At 43.0% G+C, this 24,196-nt stretch overlaps 2 protein-coding genes across 14 annotated transcripts in view; one reads left to right on the forward strand and one right to left on the reverse strand.

Annotated features, from left to right (window-relative positions):
- The window catches only part of mecom (MDS1 and EVI1 complex locus), a 130,940-nt gene extending 124,624 nt beyond the window's left edge, over positions 1 to 6,316 (forward strand). For all 13 annotated transcript variants that reach the window (XM_068708817.1, XM_068708868.1, XM_068708833.1 and 10 more), the window contains 5 exons: positions 41 to 210; positions 1,174 to 1,318; positions 3,332 to 3,574; positions 3,662 to 3,836; positions 4,396 to 6,316. In XM_068708817.1, the coding sequence (XP_068564918.1) occupies positions 41 to 210; positions 1,174 to 1,318; positions 3,332 to 3,574; positions 3,662 to 3,836; positions 4,396 to 4,530 (868 nt within the window). In that variant the 3' untranslated portion in view covers positions 4,531 to 6,316. The remainder of the gene's footprint in view (positions 1 to 40; positions 211 to 1,173; positions 1,319 to 3,331; positions 3,575 to 3,661; positions 3,837 to 4,395) is intronic.
- A 6,528-nt stretch (positions 6,317 to 12,844) lies between these two features.
- Positions 12,845 to 24,196, reverse strand: part of egfem1 (EGF-like and EMI domain containing 1) — a 55,947-nt gene continuing 44,595 nt past the window's right edge. Inside the window, exons 26-38 of the mRNA XM_068708946.1 lie at positions 23,189 to 23,317; positions 22,960 to 23,088; positions 22,476 to 22,604; positions 22,232 to 22,360; positions 20,379 to 20,510; positions 19,968 to 20,096; positions 19,639 to 19,767; positions 17,424 to 17,552; positions 17,210 to 17,338; positions 16,897 to 17,025; positions 15,623 to 15,751; positions 15,230 to 15,358; positions 12,845 to 14,452 (exon numbers count right to left, since the gene is read on the reverse strand). Coding sequence (XP_068565047.1) covers positions 14,373 to 14,452; positions 15,230 to 15,358; positions 15,623 to 15,751; positions 16,897 to 17,025; positions 17,210 to 17,338; positions 17,424 to 17,552; positions 19,639 to 19,767; positions 19,968 to 20,096; positions 20,379 to 20,510; positions 22,232 to 22,360; positions 22,476 to 22,604; positions 22,960 to 23,088; positions 23,189 to 23,317 — 1,631 coding nt within the window. The 3' untranslated portion in view covers positions 12,845 to 14,372. The remainder of the gene's footprint in view (positions 14,453 to 15,229; positions 15,359 to 15,622; positions 15,752 to 16,896; positions 17,026 to 17,209; positions 17,339 to 17,423; positions 17,553 to 19,638; positions 19,768 to 19,967; positions 20,097 to 20,378; positions 20,511 to 22,231; positions 22,361 to 22,475; positions 22,605 to 22,959; positions 23,089 to 23,188; positions 23,318 to 24,196) is intronic.

A 24,196-nucleotide genomic window follows, 5' to 3' on the forward strand; every position in this document is an offset into this window, starting at 1 on the left:
CATAATTGTTTTAAGTGAAAAGCCTCCACTTTTCCCGCAGGTGTAAATACTGCGACCGCTCCTTCAGCATCTCCTCCAACCTGCAACGTCACATTCGCAACATCCACAACAAGGAAAAGCCCTTCAAGTGCCACTTGTGTGATCGTTGCTTCGGTCAGCAAACCAACCTGGACCGCCACCTCAAGAAGCACGAGAATGGCAACCTGTCAGGTGAGAAGTCTTCAACATACATTTCTGGTTTTGTAGAGATAATGAATTTATCTGAGTTTTCACAGCTGATTCAAGCCTTTGTTTTCCTCTTTCCATATTCCATGAGAGAAAACGAGAGCTGATTTGTGAAATAGCAATGCTTTGCATTCTAAATCCTTCTGCTGAATATTCTAAAACATAATTTACTCAAGATTTGAAACAATTTTAGAAGCTGAAATTAGATGAATCTTTCATCTGCCTCTGCAACAGCACGCATCCTTTTTGAATGAGCTGCTTTCATCAGCAGCACAGTTTATGGGTTCAATAGGTTGCATCACTTTGAATCTGAATCAGCAGAACAAACTGACACTTTGCCAGCAGCTGAGAGCAACAGGCTCAGATTGTTCCACTTAATCAGACATGATTACTCTACTGAATGCAAAATCAGTTATCTGCCAAGCATTCCTTTTTGCAGCATCAAACGATGTATCCCACAACATAGAGAAACTAGACAATGAACATTGTTAAGCAAAAAAAGCTGTATTAACATAGTTAAAATCTTTAAATATTTGTTGCTTAAACCTCAAAGACAAGTCCATCTTTAAAAATGCATTTTATGTGGGCCAAGCATTTTGTGGCCAAAACTATTGCACAGTCAAATCTTTCCCTATGATGTAATGCGTCCACGATTACATTGCTAGGTAAAAATTGTATTTGAATATTTCACTCATTGTAATTTCATTAAGGCGTTGGAACCAGTAGATACAGAATATGTCACACTGTCATAGAGTGACATGTTTGAAGCTACCTATGGGAACTTTGGGGGAAACAAACAAACAAGAGTTCTAAACACACACATATTACATTTTACACACAACCATCATTTAGCATTTGTTTGAGAAACCATGAAGCAACTTCTTTTCAATATTGACTATATTGAAATATATATTGAGTTTTTCTTTCTTTCTTTCTTTCTTTCTGCAGGCACAGCAATGTCGTCCCCACAGTCTGAACTGGACAGTGGCAGTGCCATATTGGATGACAAAGAAGACTCTTATTTCAATGAAATCAGAAATTTCATCAGCAACACGGGCCAGAACCAGGCATCACCGGACCCCTCAGAGGAAGGGTAAGCACCGTTCTATTTGCTCTGAGGACCTGCTTCTTTTTTCTTGATCCAGTCTCCAGCTACAGCGCTAAACAAAATGTTTATAGACAAACATCATCCAGGCTTCTCACCCACCACATCTCAGCAGCAGGGGAAAAAAAGCCCCTGGCCCTCATTACTGCATGTTGAACTATTGCATTAATTGTGACTACATTAAAACTGTTGAACTTAAAAGGACTCTCCGGGCTTAAATAAGTATGAATAGCGGGCTAGCTGCTATCAGCCCATTTTAGACTTGAATTTTCGAACCACCCAGCCAGCTCTCATTAATCATGACATCATGCTCAGAGGTCTTGAGTAGAGAGCAATCATCTGTGATGACATTTAAGATAGTGGCAGGTTTTGGGAACATGCAGGAGCTCCATATAGCTATTGCCTTTCGGCCACACGTACGAACAGATATCTGTGCATGCAACTAACTACGTCTATGCATTATGCAAATAAATTCTTGGAGCTGTGATCAGGTCGGATAGCAGTTGAGAGGTCTGCTCAGGTCTCTGAGTTTGTTTTCACGTGCCTCACGTTGGTGTGATCACGGGACAGATTGTGAGTCTGGATAGAGATCTCGCAGACTGCTGTATGATTGTGCAGAAGGGCCTGTGAGAGCAAGACCGGGGCGGTGGAGCGTCAGAGGGAAGGGGAGAGAAGCAGGAGGGGGAGTGCAGCAGTTAGCCCACCACATCTGGAACCAACATGTCTGCCTACAGGAAGAGGGTAGTGGGGGTGGGGTCAAAGGGTCGGCCCGTGTTTCCTTTCAAAGTGCTGTGCTCCTGACTACTTCTGATAGATACTTTATCCCCAGCAAATTACCACGTTTGAAAGCGTAATTAGCGAATCTGTTTTCTTAATCACAGAGCTCGAGCTCTCTCTTTTTGGAGCGAGTCCCTGCTCTCAGCCCTGCAAGCTCGACACGGCACGAATACCACCTTGTCGGCCTCAAATTCTCCATCCCGGCGGGAGATCTGTCGAAAAGCACAATATTATCAGCTGCTGATAAAAGAGGAAAGAGGATGTAGATACTGTATGTGCTGAAATGTAATCTGCAATAATTCCCTCTCTCTCCTTCCTCTGAAGTCACTGCATGCTCAAATGCATCACTTTACAAATCCAGTGCAGGTATCCTGTTTATAAGCATCATATAATTATGTGGAGATGTGCTTGATGTGTTTTGTTTCCTATCTATCTACTTCACCGCGTCCAGTTCTCTGTTTGTCTCTGAATCCTTTGTGCGAGAAATGGCATTTTTGGGAGCTGACGAAAGACGTCTCAGAGTGTAATTAGTGAATCAGTCTAAATGTGGTTCCAGATGATTTACCAAATGGTGGTTTCCTGTGGCGCTGAGACGGAGGGACAGATTAAGACTCAGGGAGTTTGGATAGCTCGCCCTCTCTCCCTCTACGGGGATAGAGGAATGGGCCGGTAGGCAACGTTCTCATAACTCTCCCACCAAATGGGGCTGTCAGCTAAATATTTTGCCTATTAGATGAATACGAGATAGTAGAGAAAATAAACAAGGAGAGAGGCAAAGCACTCCAGTTAAGTGCTGCAACGATCAACCCAGTGCTGCTGTGCCCAAAGGGGCTCCAGAGCCTCGATGACAAACGGGATTCCGACCCTCTCGATCCCAGCTGCCTTGTCCTGCCTTAGACCCAACTCTCTCTGTTCTTTATCCCATATGCTCCCTTGTGTTTGTATGTATAAAGAAAGGACTCTCACAAGAACGTGTAGAAAACCAAAAACAAAGGACAAAAGCCAGCACCCAGTAACTGTATTTAACCTATATATAGACCTCTGTGTCATATTCCCTATGTATTTAAGTACCACAGGAATTCTCAATTTCTTAATTACTTTCTTCAACATAAAAGGAGTGTATTTATGAAACATACAGCTAATAAGGAAGATGTCATTTAATTTTCCTTAGAATGTAGTACTCTATGAAGCTGTATTGATCTAATCAATGTTCCTGCTCTGCAGGTTAAATGGTCCATTTCAAGAAGAGAAGCCGCTGATGGCCAGCCATGGGTCACGTGACCTGGAGGACGAGGAAGCAGAGGAGCTTGGTGCTGATGAAGAAGAAGGGGAGGAGCCTAGCAACATCCCTGTGAAACAGGAAGACGAGGTGCTTCCTAGTAGCCTCAGTGATGACATCGTACAAGACGAAATGGACTTCAGTGGACCCAACGACTTAAACCTCAACTGCAAAACCTCTCCTCGGAGGTAAATTCAAAAACAACTAAAAACTAAATGTTGCATTGTTTAAATCATGATGAGTTGCTTGACAGCAGGTTTCTGCTTGACCTCCAGGTATAAGGAGGAGCAGAGTGGCTACTCAGCCTTAGATCATATTCGTCACTTTTCGGACATGCGCAAGCTGGAGGAGAGCGAGCTGAGTGACGGAGATGAGGACGATGGATCGTTTGGCTCCCCCTCTCTGACTGATGAGGTCAAACAGCCACTCTTTAGGAAATCTAAGTCTCAGGTAAAAGAAACATTGACAATCAGGGTTCAGCGTTAATGTGTTTTTGGGACAGAAATGGGACAGAAATGTGATTGCCCACAGTAATTTTTTACTTATCCCAATACAAATTGTTGTATTTATTAGTGGCTATCAAATAACAATAAAGACTAAAGTTAATTGTCTTTGAAAAACAACCCTGTTTTATTCACCTCGCACTCAAACTTGCGCATAATGCGCAATACACAGTTGGAGATTTGTCTACAGCCTTTAACGCTTCCAAAATGCCGCCATTTTCTCACGAGTGCCCGATCGGTATGAGCAACCCTACAACTGAGATGATTGGAAATGGCTCACCCTTAGCTACTTCCATCATCAGCTCTGGAAAAAAAACGATGTGTTTAATTATTTTTGCCTGGCAAATGAGTTGCTAAATGAACTAGCCCGATATTGTATTATACTGTACCTGGGCAATCATGAAATTGTTACTTTTGAGCCTTGACATTTCACATGCCTGCATGTTTATCTACATATTTACATTTAAGCATGGTAGCTAAACGTAATCTGTCTCCCTCTCTCCCAGGCGTACGCCATGATGCTGTCTCTGGCTGAAAAGGACTCTCTCCACCCAGCCTCTCACACCCCCGCCACCATGTGGCACAGTCTGGCACGGGCTGCTGCTGAATCCAGTGCCATCCAGTCCCTCAGTCACGTATGATGACACCCCATTTGCGCTTTCCTTCCACCTTTCAACCCCCAAACCTGACCTATGGCACTGGGAGCCCATTGCAGGGGCTATGTGCGGTGGCCCCTGATCGTCCACAGAGTGACTGCTGAGCAGAACCACGGCCCATCTGACTGCTGAGCGGAGCGCCTTACACACAAAGCAGGGTCACTGTCCATGCAGAACCCAGCAAAGCCCCAAAAACCTCCCAAGAGATTGAGAGAAAAATGTCCCTTTTAGACCTTAAAATTTAGTTATCCCATTAACACCAACCAGGATGAGCAAGGGTGATTGTGGTGAAAATAATAATAAGTAATAATAGCTGTATTTATTCTGCTGAATTTCTATGTTTTGCACAGCAAAGGCAGCTGGTGGACATGGAAGATAGATGTGCTGATATCATTGCTAAACTGCATTTATTCCCCAGCACATAGAAGAAAAGGAGAACATTTTAAGCTGAGAGGGTGAGTGTGGTTGTGTCTCTAAGACAGCCAGTTTCAGCCTAGTATGTTTCATTGTGCATAAAGCCCTGGCTCATCTGACAGAAGTATCTTTAAAATATATTACAAGAATTCCCTTTAACCCCCCCTAGAGATCCACAGGTGTTTCTCATAAATACATGTACTTGATGATAAAATGAAGGGTGGGGTTAGCAGCCTCAGTTCAAATGAAAACCGCTCCATGTAAGGACAGTGCTAACAGTGCTTTAATATCACTGAAGTCATTGAAGAACAAAATAAAAAAAAGTAATTGTTAAACTGAAATCAGGCCAGTTTCCCATCTGTGTTTTCATAGCTGCGTGTGTCTGCACAATCATAGCACTGTACAGTGTCTACCAACTGTTCTCCACTGCACTCCATCCTGCCCGCCTGCGCTATCTGTGAAAGGATATAAATAGATTGTCTTTTTAGTGGAAGAGAAGAAAACACCATTTTTTTTTACTGAAATAAGTAGCCAGTGCTGAAGTTAATTGTTGTTCTGTAAAGGGCATATGTCTTTTTCCAAACCCTTGAATCCATTCTAGTCAGCCAACAATACCACTAAATAGCCTGAATGCTAGTCGTTAGCTACTCCATGCTCGTGTGTCTTTCATTTTTAGACAATCATGATTTTGTTTTCATTTTTTTGTTGGTGTTGTTGTTGTTATTTGCTGTTGTATGTTGAGAATTGTATTTATTTCTTGGCAAACTGTAGTTTGTTTACTGAATAGCACTGCTCTTAGCCCAGGTGAAGGGGAGATTCCTCACCGGGCCTATCCCAGAGTTCAATGGGGTTTGTAGATTACATTTGAGTGCCGGATAGTATTAAACATACAATTCACTCCTTATTCTTCTAATGGAACCGGTCGATGAGTAGATATTACTTAGGTTTTTTTTTTTCTATGACAATTTAATGATTGAATTGTAAAAAATGAAAAACATTATAAAGAATGAGTAATAAAAAAAGCCAGGTATAATTTCTCCATAAACGCATGATTGGTCTGGTAAGATCTGTATCTGACATTTTCTACGGTTGTCTGCAAGCTTGTGTGACGTTCGGTTCATGTTAATCCCTTGTGCCAAACTTATGATAAATAACAGATTACTTTCATTTATTCTCCCGTTTTGAGGGACCAGATTTGTTTGGTTTGTTTATGTCGTTGTTTTGTTTATAATCGATTTTAAAAAGTAATCAGCAAGTTGAGGTACTTTGTTTTAATGCTTTCTACAATGTAACTGTTATGCATTTCAATTCAATACTGTGGGAGGAACAACTAAGAAATAAAGGACTACAATGTGGATTGACTTGTCTTCCATTCTCTCTTTTATTTCTACTTTACATTTTACTCACCCTTTGTCTCCCATCTCCGTCACACCTCCCCACATACAGTCCTTCTGGCTGCCCATCAGCTTGGCCCATACAGAGATTTTTACCAAGAGACATGAGTCAGAAAACCACCTGGCGCTTTCTTCTGGCGCTCCCATGGCCTCCAAGAGTGAGCGAGAGCCTGAACTCTGGTCCTCTTTTTTTCTTCTCCAGGCTTTGGCTCGCCTAGAGCGAGAGCAGGAGAGAAAAGGCTGGAGAGGGCTTGAATGTGGTAGTGGGAGCGGAGGCAGGAATGTGTCTTCTTTATTTGTGTCCGTTTGTGGGGCATGATGGATGAGTTGGGTAAATGTGATGACCTGGCTCATCGCTCAAACGCTCAATAAGAGTCCCATCCTGCAGCAGGCCTCCCCATCCGGCACCCCCCTCTGTCACTGCTGCCAGCCGACGTGGGCGGACATTGTGGCTGGGAGGGTTGGAGGTTCAGCGGCTCCATTGTCCAGAGAGTGAGCTTGGGTGGGGGGTTGGAGAATTGGGCATGACAGTGAAGATGGCTGGCGCTGACACTACACATTTACAGTGCTCTTGGCACCCTAATGGATGGGGTGTTTTCTTAGGGCCTGTCGTCAGCCCTCAGGACTCCATGGGGCGTCCAGCTTTGATGAGGTCACAGGGGGTCACGCAGTGTTGATGAGGTCAGCACGGGTCGTCCAGCTTTGATGAGGTCAGCTGCAGTGATGGTAGCGATGGCGCAGGCCAGAGCCATAATGGAGTGGCAGTGATAATTTGTTTGTAGTATGAGTTTTGCCACCTGTACTGGACTCATTTATATGATTATGTGAAGTTGTCAGCAGTCATGCAAAAGCATCACTTTTCACTTAGATTTGTGTCTGCTAATCCAGGACCTGCATTAAACCCGCAGTTACTGATTTTTTTGTCCACTTGAGGACGACAGAAACAAGCTGTGAACACAACACTGACATATCATCACCTTTTAAGTTGATATGGTGAACTTGTTATTTACACATCCAGCAGATAAGGAAGAACATCGTATTCATCTGGAGTCCTGTTTCTACCTAGAATTTTAGTCACTGTTCTTAACAGCTTTGTTTTAACTCCTGGACATATCAAACTTCTCATCTCCTGAATGCTCCACTATGTTCACCAGCTGGTCATTGGCTGTGTCTGTCTGCTTGGTGCTGAGCAGGTAGTATACATACAGTGGGTTTTTAGAAATGTATCGATGAAAAGAGCGGAGAGTGGTCAGAGTGAACCCAAACTGTAAAGTATCCAGTCGCAAAGCCTTCTCTACAAGCCACCCCTTTTTACAATGCACATAGTCAATGGCTGATCCATTGCTATTGAGGGAACTATTAGTTGCTATTTTTGTAGTATACGTTTGTGCTTCATCCTATTTATGCCATTTATACTAATGAGAAGCCTGATATTACATGAAAAAAAACTTTAAAGGAAGTGAGTTTTAGCATAAACTTTAAATAAGAGAAGCAAATTCAGAGATGATAAGTCTTCTCACCTTTGTCTTTCCCTCAACAACTCATCCTTCTGCAGGTGCAATAAAGCTATCTGGCAGCAACCAGCTTTTAAGAAACAGGAAACATACCTTGACTACATCTGGGAACTAACTCGGCTGCAGTATTTTGCCACCCCCCACCCTCAGTGGCCACGCCCCCACTGCATTTCAAATTGCCCATGTAATTACATCACCTACATAAAGAACTTCCCCCGAACAAAAGTCCAAAGGCACTGCCTCTTGAAAGAACACCAAAATATTATGAATAGACAGCAGTGTGTGTATAATGTCATTGTGTGTGGGCAGTGGAGTGGTGCGACAAGGGCACCCGGGTGAGTTTGGCAGCGTCACATTTAACTGTTGTGCGTGTGCCGGTTTGATCAGCGTTGATTAGCACATGCCAATGTCACCCATGTATCCTCTCACACTTAATCAACACGTTGGGACGAGTTATTGCCGTCATTAACCCACACCTTCTCATAAAGGGCTCAGTGTGTATTGAAGTGTGGCTGGCATGGCCGCTGGATGAGTGTGTGCATGGGTGTCTAAGTGTGTGTTTAAAGAGCTATGGAAGTCAGACAGAAGAGTCTGCATTAGTCAATGCAATCTGTTTAAGGTAAATGTGAAGTGTGTGTGTGTGTGTGTGTGTGTGTGTGTGTGTGTGTGTGTGTGTCAAAGGGGCTGGATTCCCAAGCTGCTGTGTCCCTACAGTGTGTGTGTGTGTGTGTGTGTGTGTCTGTGTGTGTGTGTGTGTGTGTGTGGACGGGTGGGCACACTGTGGGCAACGCTTTGTGGGGCTTGGAGCCACTCAGCTAATGGGGCAGCTGGCACAGCCTCAGAATCCATCAGGCCTCATTACTGCTCCTGTTCAGCCTCCATCCTCTTTTTCTTTCCTCCCCTCCTTCTCTCTCTCTCCTCTCCTCACCCCAACCCTCCCTTCCTCTCCTCTGCCACCCGTTCACGCAGCCAACCCTGTGTGGCATGTAACTGCCCCCTCGCTGGAACATACATCACACCCCCAGGAGTGAGAGGCCATCACAGCTGGCAGCTCTCACACTGATTGACTTGGCACCCGTGCTGACTCAGACGCCAGGGGAAACATTTTTCTGGAGAGGGAGGCATGGATGGGTGTGGGAGTGAAGCCTTTAGGAAGGGATGGTATGGAGTGGTGCTTGCTAACAGTTGGCACAAGTGGGAAGTGTGTTCGGGGTGGGGAGACTCCACAAATCATCACATCAAGTTTTGTTGTGTTTACAATAATGGCAGCACCTCCTCTGTCTGTGTCCTCCCTTGAATGTGTGTGTGTGTGTGTGTGTGTGTGTGTGTGTGTGTGTGTGTGTGTGTGTGTGTGTGTGTGCAGAGCAGATGAGTGCAGGCCAGTCAGACTTTGTCCTTTTCTTCTTCTTCTACACTTAACTTCTTGTCCTTTTTTTCCCTCACTCAAGCCCTCTCCTTCTTAGAAAGCAGCAGAGCTTAAGGTTGCGGTTTCATTACGCCGTTTGTTTTTCTCCCTGGAGGCTACGGGTCATTAGTGTTATTGATGGACACTCAGCAAAGTCCCAGACCAGGAGAGAGCAGAGCAGTCGAGCACATGGTTTTAATATGACCAGTCTAATCAGGGCAGGCGTGGTGGCAGAACCCACTCGGAGCCTGCTATTGAAATCATCTCATTCTTTGCTCATAAAGTAGATTAGTAAATTGGGGCCTTCGGCTGCATCTGTAAGGGGGTGGGTACAGCAGATTAAGGTTGTGGTTCTGCTGAAACACTTTAAACATAAATTGTATGCTGACTCTGACTCTGACTCTTACATTACATTACATTTGCATATCCCTGCACAACTCTTCTCTTTAAATATACACCTGACACTCTAATAACAGACTTATTTTAAGGTACTCTTAATTTGTTTGTTTGTTTTATTGCACATTTTCATATTTGTTAATTATTAATTATGTCTTATACTATTACTATTGTTGTTATTGTTATGTCCCATTCAAATTCCTTGTAGGTGCAAACGTGCTTGGCAATAAACCGATTCTGATTCTGATTCATTATCAGCCAATCTGAATATATAAACTTTATTATGTTCATTATACGTGAGCCATTTATTCATATGCACCCAGTTGAATCAGAAGTACATTCAGTGGCTCCATGCTTTTTTCTCTATTGAGCGCCATCCAGTGGTGAATATACTAATGTACACCAACTTACATCTAGTTCAACTTTAACATTTCACCTGTTCAATAAATAATAATAAATGAAAACTAATACTATATATATACAGTTTCTAGCTGGATCAGGGCAGGTAATTATTTCTGCTGAAGTACACGCATATGCTGAAGAGTCTAAATAAAAGTTCCTTGTTTCCACCACACAGATCCAGAGTGTGGGAGAGTTCCTTGATACATATCTTAGTGCAGCCTTGACGTTTAACATTTATTTTTCCAGGCAACAACCTAACAAATGGTGCAGGACGTGCTGAAGTGGTTTGCCTTCTCATTCTTTTATCTGAGCCAACAGCTTTGTCAGCTGGAGTTCAAAACACTGTGGCCTTCTGGGAGATCTGGTTCAACGCAGAGGGGCAGAAATGATCTCTGGGACTTGAAGGCAGTTAAGTGATAGAATCTCTTTTGCAAAGAGTGGCTTATGCTTAATTACGGCGAAAAAGTACCCATGATGCGATCTTACCTTTTACGGGCTATTTCATCTGCAGTTTCCTGCACCCTTCTCTCTCTCCTGCACTCCTGATGAGCCAGCATGCAAACAACAGTAAGCCTCCCCCCAAAGGCTAAAAAAGCCTTTTAGCACAAAGAGCATCTTTGTTCATGTGCTTGTAATAAAACAAAAGTGGCTGTTGAAATGCTGAGATCATTTTGAGTAAACCAAAATGATGTCTGAATCAGCTCATTTTCCAATGACCGTCTTAAATCTAACAAAAATAAAAAAATAAAACCCCTGCTACACACTTTATCTACTGTGCATGTTATATTTTTTGGCATGTCAGCTGTTCATTTGTGGCACAGTTGTCTGCTGTGGCACCCAGCATTATGTCTGGAGGGCAGTGGTGGAAGTAACACATTTACTCTTGTTACTGTAACAAAGACAGGTTTTGTGTACTTAGTATTTTTTTAATTTTTTTTTATTAAATCGTAATGTTATTTTTCCTATATCCTATTCATCCTATTAATAATGAATGTTCTCATCACAAGCATGGGCGGACTATGAGACGATTGGCCCATGAGCACAGACATGCAAAAGGCCCGACCATCCATAGGAGCGAGACATATGGTAGCTATGTCTAGGTGTGTCTGCGGCCACAGGTGGGCGAGGCTCCAGAGAGGACACGCACACACGCACACACACACGTGTGGCCCACCCCGGAAATTATCTGTTTTGAACGTGTGCGTTCATGGGCCGGCGATTTCACGTCCGGGGCTATTACTTTGAGGCAAGTGCAATCAAATTATGGATCACATGTGTGGTTATAAGTAGCATTATTGGACCTCAGTATAGTTTTTTTTTTAAATGGCATCTATCTTAATTAATGTAATGCGCTCTCAGCCTAATCGGCGTGCACGCAAAGTGACGCACACACGGTGTTCGTGACCTGTACTGTGTGATGTGCACGATGGGTCCGGCTAACACGTTCCACCGAGGAACATCGGAGGAACCTTCAGCCTGGTGTGTGAGGACTTTTTTGAATTCGAGGAGCGCATGTGGGACCGGAGAGGCTGAGAAGACTGGTTATACTGGGGCAGAGAGGCCGAGTGGATTGGTCCTCTTATCAGAGAAGAAGGAACGAGCAGATCAACTTGGAGCTAGCGCAGACTGTGGAGGACTTCGTGGTGCCGTTCAGACAGGTGAGTACAACAACACACTGAACTCTTCAGATGAGAAGTATGACGTTTATTGTCGATTGTGTTTGTTAGATAGATGGTCATTGTGACACTTCTTCTGGGTAATTCCTGCGAGGCTACACCGAGGAAGACTGATAATAAATTGTATGCACAGGCTGCAGAGTGTCCGTTTGTTCATTTGGACAGAATGGGTCTTGTTGCTGTACACCTGTCTGTCTATAAGTTGACATCTAATGCAAATTATTTTGTAGCCTAAAGATACAAAAATGTAATATATATTTAACGTAAACAGTACTTTTTCTTGAGTACAATAGGCTGGTACGCTTTCCACCTCTGGTGGAGGGCTGATCCAGCGGTGCAGTGGCCACCCAGGGCTTTGTAGATGGATGGCCTCTCCGGGGCTGTTTGACTGGAAACAGGTGTGCGTCATCTGAAGATGAAGGCCTGGCCGATAAACATTATTGGAGAACATCTGCTGCTTGTCACAACACGGGGCAAGCCGGAGCGGCCCCCCCATCCATCAGCCACACCGGAGAGTGGGTGTGGGTGTGGGTGGGGGGGCTGCCATCCTCTGCTAGCCGGACCCGTTCACCCATCACTCACACCAGGGATGCTGGATTTGGGGCGCAGGGTTGGTCCAGGCACCTGCCTGCCTCTGCCAGCCCTCAGCCGCCTTTGGCCGATAGAGGAGAATATGCTCCAGCGCACTTGAAAAATGCCTCAGGGAGAGAATGCTCTTTCTGACACTGACACCACACACACACACAGTGAAGAACAGGCACACACACAACTTACACCCCCAGTGCACCCTGCTCAGGTGCCTCTCACACCCCCAGCTAGTTTTGCACTACTGTCAGGAAGGCAGGCTTGGCCTTAATGCTTGACCCTTCGCTGGTTGATGAGAGATGCCTGGTAGTAGCCTCGCACACTGACATATCCACACACACAGGATCCCATTGGTCTCTGTGACAGCTGGAACCTCGCCCCCCCCCCCCCCCCCCCTTTTCTCTACCACACCTTACTGCACCCTCCCACCCCACTCAGGGGTCACAGAAATCAATACCATGCAACGCTGCATTCAAAGCACAAGATTACAAAATAGACGTTTAAAAGCAGGTGTCCACAGATGTTTTTGTCGTTATTTATTTGGTTCATGAGGCTTTTTCTTTTTGTTTGAGTCCAAACACAACCACGGATAGTAAAAAGACTGTTGAAAAGGTGACTGTAAAAATGTAGTTTATCAATTTTACACAGCAAAATGTATCAATGTAGCACCACTGACATAGGTATGCCAGGAAATGAGCACAGTAGGTTACGAATGATAACTGGCACTGACCTGAGATATAAAACAAATAGTTTTTGCAAAACAAGGAACACCCTCATTTAAATCAAATACACATGTATGGTAACAGTAGTGATGAAGGCCTAATCTTGTTGTTAAAAAAAGGCTTCTAGTGTTGTGCAGCAATAAATGTGTACAAGTACTGCAGAAAAAAAGTATTAACATCAATTTGATCATTTACTATACGACTCCCAAACTCTGTATCAGCTGCTGATCTGAAACAAATGCAATGCATGCAAGGTTTGTGCCTGCAGTATTTTGTGACCAGCACGGCGCATTGCAACAAGAAAACCCAATGATCAATGCTAATAAATGGAGCGTGGCTGTAATGAAATTTTCCATTTGTAAAGGGCCAATAAAATAAGTTAACGTGAGTTTGTGCTTGTCAAAGTTTAGAGTAATCTGTAAACCAACAAACCAATGATCTGAGTTACTTTCTAACGGGAAATGATGCAGTTTCACAAAAAATACAAAGCAAATGTGTGAAATGAAAAGATAATATTTCCGTATGAAATTATAAGTGCTGGAATAAACGCACACATAAGACATATGTAGGTAATACCATTCCTTCTGTATGATGGAAGTAAATTACATAATAGTTTGATGAGGATGCGAGAACTGTGCTTCGCATGTTGATAGATTCTGGATTTCTAGAAAAGGAGTCAGATGTAATTTAACTTTTTTGTGGAAAAAACTGTCTTCTTATTGAACCATATTTTTGTAGCTAACTTGCCTGCAGTCCTTGTATGTGTAGATGTCCGTGTTTTATTTTCCAGAATGAGTAAATAAGTTATCCATATCTTTCTAAATCAGTTTTAGAGGCATTTGATTGTAACCAGAAATATGCTTTGTATTCTATTATTTGGTTATGCTAACCATTAAGTTTCTCCAGTGATTAGAGAGTATCGGATTCAGTCACATCGTGTCCAAATGCCCTTAAGAGGGAAACTTAAACAGCTCATTAAATGTAAAACTGGAAAGCAAATGAACCGCTTTCCATCAGCAATAGTCACAAATGTGATGCAGGTATTTGTGTGTATTGCTAAGACGTCTTTGTAACCCTGGACTTTAAATCGTAGACAGTCTGGGGAGGGTTAAGGGTTTATGGTCCTTTTGAGGGCCCCCTCACATGCCAGGTCCACTGGGTGATGATTACCTCGAGCTCCAGGCTCAGGGATGGAGTGCCAGTTTCACAAAAACATAATGTTACTTGCATCACCTTTTACCAAGATGATCTGTGTAATGTTTCACAGAGCCAAGTCCCATGTTCGAACGTCCAGTCAGGACTTTGCGCCTCAGCTTGGGTTATGTGGTTTTGCTGCCTGCTCTTCTCTTTCTTTGGGACACAGAAAAGTTCAACGGTGCTGGGGTTTGGTGTAGCAGTGCTGAAAGGGGGGGAAAAAAAGCAAGAAAGACATCAGCACTATTTAAAAATCAAAAGCAAATGTTCTGGGGTTTTGGAGAAGTAACTGGTACGTAGTCTCCCGTGTGCTTGGCTTTGAGGAGGTAAAACGAAGACAGCCTCGAGCCGGACTCCATGCTGGGTGCAGATTAAAATAACTGTCAGGAGACAGGAGCAGCTATTGAGGGAGACAGGGTGACACACAGAGTGATGGGGCTCAGCCTCTCGCACTTCATGACACAGTATTTCACTAAAGCTGGTTCAGCTTTACAGCCTGTGACCTTGTGTGTGTGTGTGTGTGTGTGTGTGTGTGTGTGTGTGTGTGTGTGTGTGTGTGTGTGTGTGTGTCCATTTTGCTTTAGCTTGACAACCCAAGTTGTGTGTGTGTGTGTGTGTGTGTGTGTGTGTGTGTGTGTGTGTGTGTGTGTGTGTGTGTGTGTGTGTGTTTTAGCATTCACCTTATTTTCTCCAGTATAAGCCATTGAGTTTTTAAATCTATTTCATAAGGGTTCCTGATCTTGATGGCAGCGTGCATAAAAACACAGATAACAGACTTCAAAACATAATAACAGTTAAAAAACACATAAAAACATGAAAAGTTCCCATAAAAGCGACGGCAGACTTAAAACAAATCAGAAAATAGCATCTATCAAAGAATATTCATTCCATGTTGGGTCAATTCAGTGCTCAAATGATCACAGAATGAACTTTCCCTAACATGAAATGAAAATGATTTTGAATAGGGTTAGCTTAGGGTTACCTTCGCTACAGGTGGGGCCCAGCCAGGTGAGTGGGCACAGGCATCGCCCACTCAGCCCATCACAGCGGGCCCTGTGGGAGCACTGACACGGCAGGGAGCAGTCCGGCCCATAGCGGTCTCCACCGCAGTCTGAGACAGAACAGACAGAGTGGTAGGGGGAGAGAGAGAGGTTTAAAAAAGGAGACGGTGTGCATGACACACTAGGGATGAACCGGTTACATTTTAAAGAAAAAAAAAAAAAACATGATGAAATCCAAGACAGAAAGTATCACCTTTTCAAATTTGAATAATCATTGACACCATGTTTGATTACCGCCATTGTATTGTAAGCCCGGCATAAGGGTTACTAAACATTAAACATTAAAAGCATGTTTCCCTCAAGGCGACCTCTACCTTTTTCACATCGCTGTCCTGTCCTTCCTGGGGGACAGAGGCACCGTCCGGTCGATGGGTCACATGGGGAATCGCCAGCACAGTCACAGGACTGTCCACAGCTCAGTCCAAACCTGCGCGATTCACACCCTGAAAATAAAATGTATGGTTGTAGTTAGGAGCTCTTTGATTGTCTTCATTAACATACACAATATAAACTAGATGCATAAAGTCAACTGGCATACTTTCACATGATCACTTTCCATATAAAGGATACGTTTACTAACTAAACAATGCCCCTTATAATTAAATCCAGACCTGATGATGAATGAGTGATGATGAGCAACATTTAAATGTTAAAATGAGTGGTTCTGTTCTAGCCAGCGGATATCCGGGGAGGGCCAAGACTTTCTTTTCCATGCACTGCTCATTGTTGACAGTCCCATTCGCAATTCCATTGAGATTGGAGACCTTAGATGGAGTTGAGCGACGACGTGCACGACTGGATTGTATCACAAGCATCCAGTTTACAAGCTAATCCTGATGCCAAAATCTTTTCCCCTTTCCTGAAGTTTCTGCACATGAGTGCAGTTCATATGTTTGTGCACAAACAGATGCAAGTGCATGTAGTTAAGAAAACGGATCCACTCGTGTGCACAAGTGCATGTAGTGCACACAGACAAGAGCCAGGCTTTGTCTCTGGAGCCTGTGGCTGCAGCTGGTCTGCAATGCTCAGTCATACTGTAGCTCCTGCTGGGACTGAAGTGGCCATTTAGGCTCTCACACAGCGGCTGAGAGCCCCGCGAGCAGGCAGGAGGGCACAGGGATGTAACAGGAATGCATTAAGCAGTCGGGGAAACACCTGTCTCTCATCAAATAACCAGGCTGCTTGCCTGCCCACCTACCTACTAGCCTGTCTGTCTGTCTGCCTGCCAGACAACACTCTTTTTTTTTTTTTGCTGGGAAATCTCTTATTCATGTACTGTATGCTCCTATCTGCCCGTGTCTTATTGCAGCTGGGCATCCAGGTGGCTGTTTATTAATGTGCACAGACGTGTGAGAATGTGTGCTTCATAGTGTTTCTCTGCTCAAACCCCTATCAAATACAGATATCTGTTTTCTTTAAAGGGGACTTTGTTGAATTCAATGAAAATCTCTCTGTGAATTTTACATAGGATTTTTGACCCACCTTCCCTTTCTGGCAGCCCACCGAACATGTTTAGATGTAGTTTCATGGATTTTAGCAGATAGTCGTGTGTGTGTGTGTGTGTGTGTGTGTGTGTGTGTATACTCACGTCTTTGGCATTGTGGGCCATAGTAACCTGGTGGACACACACATTGGCCTGTCACATGGCCACATGTGTGCCCCACTTTACAGTCACACATGTGAGCACAGTTCACTCCAAAGAACCCCGGTGGACATTCTAAGAGACACACAAGACAGTGAATTCATGGTTGAGGCTACTTGTTTCAGCATATGGTTAGAAATGGTCATGTAATCATGTTGTATCAAAGTTCATTCAAATTACATTACATTACAAGTGTCAGTGAGGCCACTGGGAACCTTATTACCAAGTGTTCGTATATTACGTGTGAGTGTTTGCATACTGTGTTGGCAGGCGTGGCCATAGAATCCAGCAGTACATCTGCAGGTGCCAGTAAAACGGTCACAGGTCCCATCGTTGAGGCATGGACACTCCTCTGCACAATCCAGCCCATATTTTCCCTGTGAACAGGCTGCACGAACACACACAAACTAAGTTATACATCTTCATTTCAGCAGAACTCTTATTATAAGAATGTACTGCGAGTGAAGTTGTACCAGTGTCACAGCGGGGTCCGGTCCAGCCTAGTCCACACTTGCAAGACCCGTCGACGGGGTCACACAGACCCACGTTCTGACAGCTGCATGTGTTTCTGCACTGCAGGCCGTAGCGCCCCCTAGGACATGCTAAAAGGAACATTCAGAGAATATCAGGACAAGACAAAACCTACAGCCCCTTCACTTCTACTCGGCAATCAGTAACACACACACGGACAACACACAGTGCAGTTTGTCCGTCTCTTTCACACACACACACACACACACACACACACACACACACACATATCTATACAAGATTGCACTGACCAAATGTATGTTTATTTAAGCAACAGTTCATTAAAGAGATGGCAAAGCAGTCTAATTTGGCACCGATATAAAAGAGTAATCATGTTTCTCTGGGTAATTTAGATTGGGAAAACAATAAGCAAGCAGTCTTTGATTTTCCTGTTTATTTATTTGCTTCCTTGCCAAATCCAGCGACACAGAACACAGAGAACGAGCTACTTATAGGTTTCTGTAAACATTCAACAAGAGGGGCTTAAGAGGTGGTATGTCCAATGCAGGAGAGTAAAGGAGAGGACATTTAGCGCAGGCAGGAATGGAAATCCCCGCTTGCAATCCAGCTGAATTGCTGATAAAGAGAGTGATTAAGAAAGCCAAATTCGGCCTCTGTTTCCCAGTAAAACAGCCCTGTGATCATCAGAGGCCCCGCACTGAGGAAATGGAGAATTTGTTACTTAAATATACAGCGAGCAATGTTGAAAAATGCTCCATCTTTTTTAGTGGTTTCTCACTTTCCAGTTAGGCTTCCTATTTCTGAAGAACTCATCAGGGCCAGTGGTTGCCACTGATGCATGTCGGCCACAGTGGTGACTCGTTGTGTGCTCAAGAGAAGGATAAAAGATAAAAAGCTAGAAACAAACTATGTTTCATATCTATGATGCATTTTGAATCGAAGTTCAACAATGAGTTGCCTCTTGTAATTCAGTAGTGATTTATTCTGGCCTTAAAAAGGTGAATACTTTCAACCCTACTGCCTTTACCGTTAATAGTACTTTTGTTTCACTACTAACTAATAACTAAATATCACTACTGCTGCACATCTTAACTACTGACAATCTAACTATATTTTTTTTAACAGAGTAGATATAATTTCCTGTTTTCTGGTGCATTTTAACAGGTGGTTAGATCTGACGATGCTTGCATGAGGAAGTGATGTGTACATTTCTGATTTCATCCAGAGGAAGTGGTTGGCCCCCGATCACAAGATATTAAAACAAGCTGGAAACTGATTTAATGACGAATTTAAAGCCGTCTTTAATATGAACACATGGTTTGTTTAAACTCGAGAGTGTCTTAATGCTTACATGTAATTGCAATTTCTGTTAAATTAATTTCTTTAACGTTATCAACTCAATGAGTAAAGTGGAGAGGAAAGCTCCTCTATGTAATGCTTTACAGAAGAGGTATAAACAAGCAACATTTATTGAATAGAATCTTTTCTATAGAAAAAAATGAGTGAATATTGACAATAACATAATTAAGAAATTGTAGAAAAAATAAATATATATATATATATATATATATATATATATATATATATATATATATATATAGTCCAGTCCTCACAATATCATACAATTGGCTTTGGAGACATGATCCTATAGGCTATGGCTGCAGTTTTATGTCTCAAATAGTAAAATAAAACTTATTGGCCTACAGTTGTGCAGCTCCCCTAGATTTCCTTTTATACATTTTCAAATATAAAATAATATTTATACTATGCTATGGCTTGACTGAATACTTGATGGTTATTACCTGCTGAAATATGTGTAGCAAAATTGTGCCCAGTGATTTTCTTTGATTCAATATTTAATCAATAGTCCACTTCAATCCATTGCTTTCCATCTTGCATTAGTCCAGAGAACAAACACCATGGCCTGTTTGCGTTCAACAAATAGTTGTATTTTACTCTCTTTATTGTCAGACACAAAGTCACAGAGCATATAGAGCCGCCCGTATTTTTATTCATATAAGCAATATATTTGTACTACTGCCTTGCATTTTGGACTAAACTTGACTAATAAAACGATTCATACTCTCATAACATGCACCAAATAAACTTGGTAAAATTGTCAGTGATCATAAACAACAAGGACTGGTGTGTCATAGCTAAAAGCATAAACAAGCAATACATTTGTTTTAGTGTTACCTTGTTGGCAGGACTGTCCCATCCTACCAGGGGCACAGATACACTTCCCATTTGCTGAGTGGCACTGCCCTCCTTCCCCACAGGAGCACAGCTTCGCACAGTCCTTCCCGTAGTACCCACTCGGACAGCCTGCATAAATAAACATGTCTTCATTCACACAAACGTTATGAAGATAAATATCTTCTTTTTCTAAGTCAGAATTCTCCAATACAACGAGGAAACTGAAATGACCAACATCCCTAAAACACTAACTCCCAATAATGATAATAAAGGGGTGCAGAAGGACTTTCATTGTGGAGTACATACAGGTGCAAGGTTTCTAGACTCACTTGAGCTGCAGTCAGCTCCAATAAAGCCAGGAGGACAGTAACAGCTTCCAGTCCTGAAGTCACAGCGACCACCATTGATGCAGCTGCATCTGGACTTGCAGTTTGGCCCAAAAGTCCCCGCTCGACATCCTGGAGACAAACCATAGTCATGAGTCGGAAAGGGAATTGAAGATGGGGGGAAAAGGTCAATCGTTGTTATTTGACTGAGATTTTTAGGGTATTTTACTTCCAGGATACAGCAGACAAGTAACAAGGGAATTATTTGTAAAAATATGAACATTTCAGTCAATCAATAAAAACTGACTTTGACTTCAATGGAAATCTACAAGTTGGGCCAAATGTATACACAGCTACCGCATTTCTCCCTCCCAGCTCCCTGTTTTACTACAGAATGGTACATATTGCACTTACGTAGCTCACAGCGTGCCCCGTAGTAACCAGGTAGGCAGCTACATTTCCCCGTCACAGGATGGCACTGCTCTTGATCTCCCGAACATTGGCACAGCTTGCTGCAGTTTTGCCCGAACATGCCAGCAGGACAAGCTGAGATGATACATCCAGAAATATATCACATATACACAGCAGTGGGAGTATTTGTTTAAATTTAGAAAGAAGTGAGCATATGATATGCAGAGAATATTTCTATAACTCATAGATGCATAGGTCAGTTGATAATACCGTGTTCAATAAGTATTAGAATATTAATGGCTGGTGTTAAACATATACAGTGCAAGTTCACAAATTCAGGTGTGCAAAGCTTGTCCCGTCATACCTAAGAAGACCTGAGCCTGCAATTACAGCCCAAAATGATTCAACTAGTACCGTGTTAAGGGCCTAAATACTTATATCAATGTGATATTTTATTTTTGTTTTTATTTAAGAAGTTGCAAAAACCTCCTGTTTTTACTGTCTGTATGGGGTATTAAGTAAGGATTTTTAAGGTTGCAACATAAAAAAATGTGAGAAAAGTCAAGGGTTCGAATACTTTCTGAATGCACTATCTTCAGTATTTTGCTCAAAATAATTACTTGAATTCCACACTTAGATTATTAGTTTGTAATGTGTCTTTTTTATCATTAAATGACTTCACTTTCAAATATGACTCTCTTTATACTATGCTAACTAAGCTACATAGTTTTGCTAACAGCTCCACAACTACAGTAATGCTAGCTGGCAAGCTAACGCTAGCTAGCTAGCTATGAAGTAGGGTTATTTGATAAGAAAACCTTTTCTTTTTACATAACTGTTAGCGAAGTGTAAATGGTAAGTTAGTGAAAAGTTACAGTAGTTTGTGTGAACAAAGAGTAGCGCCATTTTGCTCTCCCTCCTCTTACTGTGAACATACTGGGGCATTCAGTATTGACTGGTAACAAAACCAAAACTCCCAACTCCCCTCTCTGTTGTCCGAACCCCAATGGAGGCAGAGCGACATTCTTTCACACAGCCTTTCTGCATACATCCATATATACTCATCACAATAATGAATGGAGTCCACAGACAATCAGTCATGGCCAACAAGATGAATCTGTGAACCGAACATGTTTTCGGGTGAGACCGCAGCACTCAGTTACTCAGTCAGGCAGCAGCAGGCAGCGTGGGGGACAGATAAGCAAGGACTCCAGACTAAAGAGGCAATTACGGCGCTGTCATTATGCATGTCTGCCTTCCAAAGGCCCTTATCCGCCGCCGAGGAGACAAAAACAATGCCTTCTGTTTTACTTGGCAACTGGTGTGTAACATTTATCAGATGTCTGGGGAGCGTGTGAGGAGAGGAAGGGAGCTGAGGTGGTGAAGGGGGGCGGTAGAAGGAGCGCTGAAGCTGGTCGTATACAGTCTTAAAGGGTATGGTCTACATAATGAAACATTAGCATAAAGTCCTGTGACAGTGAGGGTTTAGTGCCGGTGCAGAGTGCATTTCCTGGAATAGAATAAACGGTAATCTTTCCCAGGAGGACCAGGAGAAAAAAAAGGAAAAGAAATTTTAATCAGTATTAACGGAGTGATTCTCGGTGATCACTTTACTCCCATGCTGATGGGAGTGGTGCGTTTCGGGATGACAGTGTTCTATCAACAAAGCCCATATGTCAGCCATGGTTTTAAATGCATGACAGTGATGTTAGCCATGTGCCAAGGCTCTCTCAATTACCAGTCGTGACATTGTGCAAGAATTGAGTTTGCCTTTTACAGCAAATCAAAATGCTACAAATTAATACTCGTGCAGTAAAGACTTATTTTACAATATAATGTTTTCTTGTCATTCTTACTTTTCTCACAGCCAGGCCCCGTGAGTCCAGCTGGGCACCCACATCTCCCCGTCTCATGGTGACAGGACACGCCGGCTTGGCACCGACACCGTTGGGCACAGGAAGCGCCGTAGGACCCCGGAAGGCAGGCTGTGTGTCGACATGCACATGCAGGTACACATCAGCCAGTTTTCTCTCATGTTCAGCGCTCCTCAATTGCCACTTTCATTCTGTTTCAATTTCCTCTGCCCCTTAACACACTCACGTCTGTCACACCTGGCTCCCCTCCAGCCTGGCTCGCACTCACAGCGGCCCGTCACATGGTGGCAACTTGAACTGCGGACACAGTCGCACCTCTGCTCACAGCCCTCTCCAAAGAATCCCTTAGAACAGGCTCCAAAAAATAAAAGACAGAAACGTACACATTCAGACAACACACTTAAACTCTGAGAACAACACTTTATGAAATACTAACTTTTATGATTATTTACCGGAGGCTAATTGCACCAAGTGTTTTGAGCCAGCAAGGTGTAAGTAAACCTTCACTTTTGTTTTGGTGATGCTACATGAAAATATATGTAAATGCTGCGCAGAGGGAAGCTGCTGCATGGCAAGTTGACTATGTATCTATACATCTCAATGGGGCAGGAAAAAAACAGGTTACATATAAAACTATGTACTATACCAATAAAAAAAATGCTAAATAAGAACTAATATCCTGTAATGCAACAGCGTTGATGTGAAGTCACCTGACTGACAGAGCTCTCCTATCCAACCTGGCAGACACACACATCTTCCCGTCACTCTGTCACACCTCCCTCCATTCGTACAGCTGCAGGCTTCAGTGCAGTTCTCTCCATAACGTCCTTCCTCGCACTCTAGGAGAGAGGGAAAGGATTTAAAGAGGTGGAATAGTTTAAGAGTCATGTGTTTCCCTTCGCTTCCTCCCGATGTAATACATCGTGCTGTAGGACTCACCTAACTCACAGGCGGCTCCAGTCCAGCCGGGCGGGCAGGAGCAATGGCCAGCCGTGCTGTCACAGGAGCCTCCATTTCGACACAGACATTGACCAGAACAGTGTTCCCCATATTGTCCTGCGGGACAGGCTGAACTCACACACACAGCACAGTACAGTATAGTCAGTTAATGACATGAATGGGTTTTAAGAAAATAATGCACACAATTGTTTAAAAGTTATTAATGTAAATACTAAGCTTATATGATATTTGTATCAATGTGAGATTGATTATTAATTATAATTGTTTATCCAACAGCACCATGTCCATCTATCTAGCTCAGTACCAGGGGCGGAAGTAACAAATTACTTTTACAGTTACTGCAAGAATTGTACTTCATGTCACATCCATCACAGAGTAAAAATGCAGTGTGTGCACTTTGCGGTGTGTAAAAACTGTGCAGTCTCTAATTTGCTTTGTGTTAGTGGCTGCAGCCGCTGTGAAGTTTGTATTGTTTACATGTCCACGTTGTCTGCTTCGGTGATGTTTTTATTCTACTGTTGATTCTAAAAGCGCCGTGGTGTCCATAGCTTGTTTTATTTATTGTTGATCATTTTTGTCTCTTTTCCGGTTAATTCTTGTCAGGCTACACTAAGGAAAACAGTTGTATCTTTATGTTTTTGATAATCACTTGTATGCACACACTGCAGAGTGTCTGTCTGTTGGTTTGGACCAAAAGGGTCTCGCTGATGTTGGTCCACTTGTGTACACTTAATGCAATCTATTTTGGAACCTATTTATTAGTGATAGTTCTTTTACTTGAGTACAAGTATTCTAGTTCTCTTTTCTACCTCTGCTCAGTGCCCCATGGTCATGTCTATTAATCACTTCTCATTATCGGTTCGGTATGGGTTTGCACATGAGACCGCTGAAAGTCGACAATTAGGAGGGAGTAGCTCACACACTGTCCGATGCTCATATTGACCAATTATCTTTCATGTTTTTACTGCTGAGGTGTGCAATTCTTTT

Source organism: Cebidichthys violaceus, unplaced genomic scaffold (assembly GCF_023349555.1).
Source record: "Cebidichthys violaceus isolate CVI_PGR_0920_01 unplaced genomic scaffold, fCebVio1.0.p SCAF_1, whole genome shotgun sequence".
Lineage (NCBI taxonomy): Eukaryota > Metazoa > Chordata > Actinopteri > Perciformes > Stichaeidae > Cebidichthys > Cebidichthys violaceus.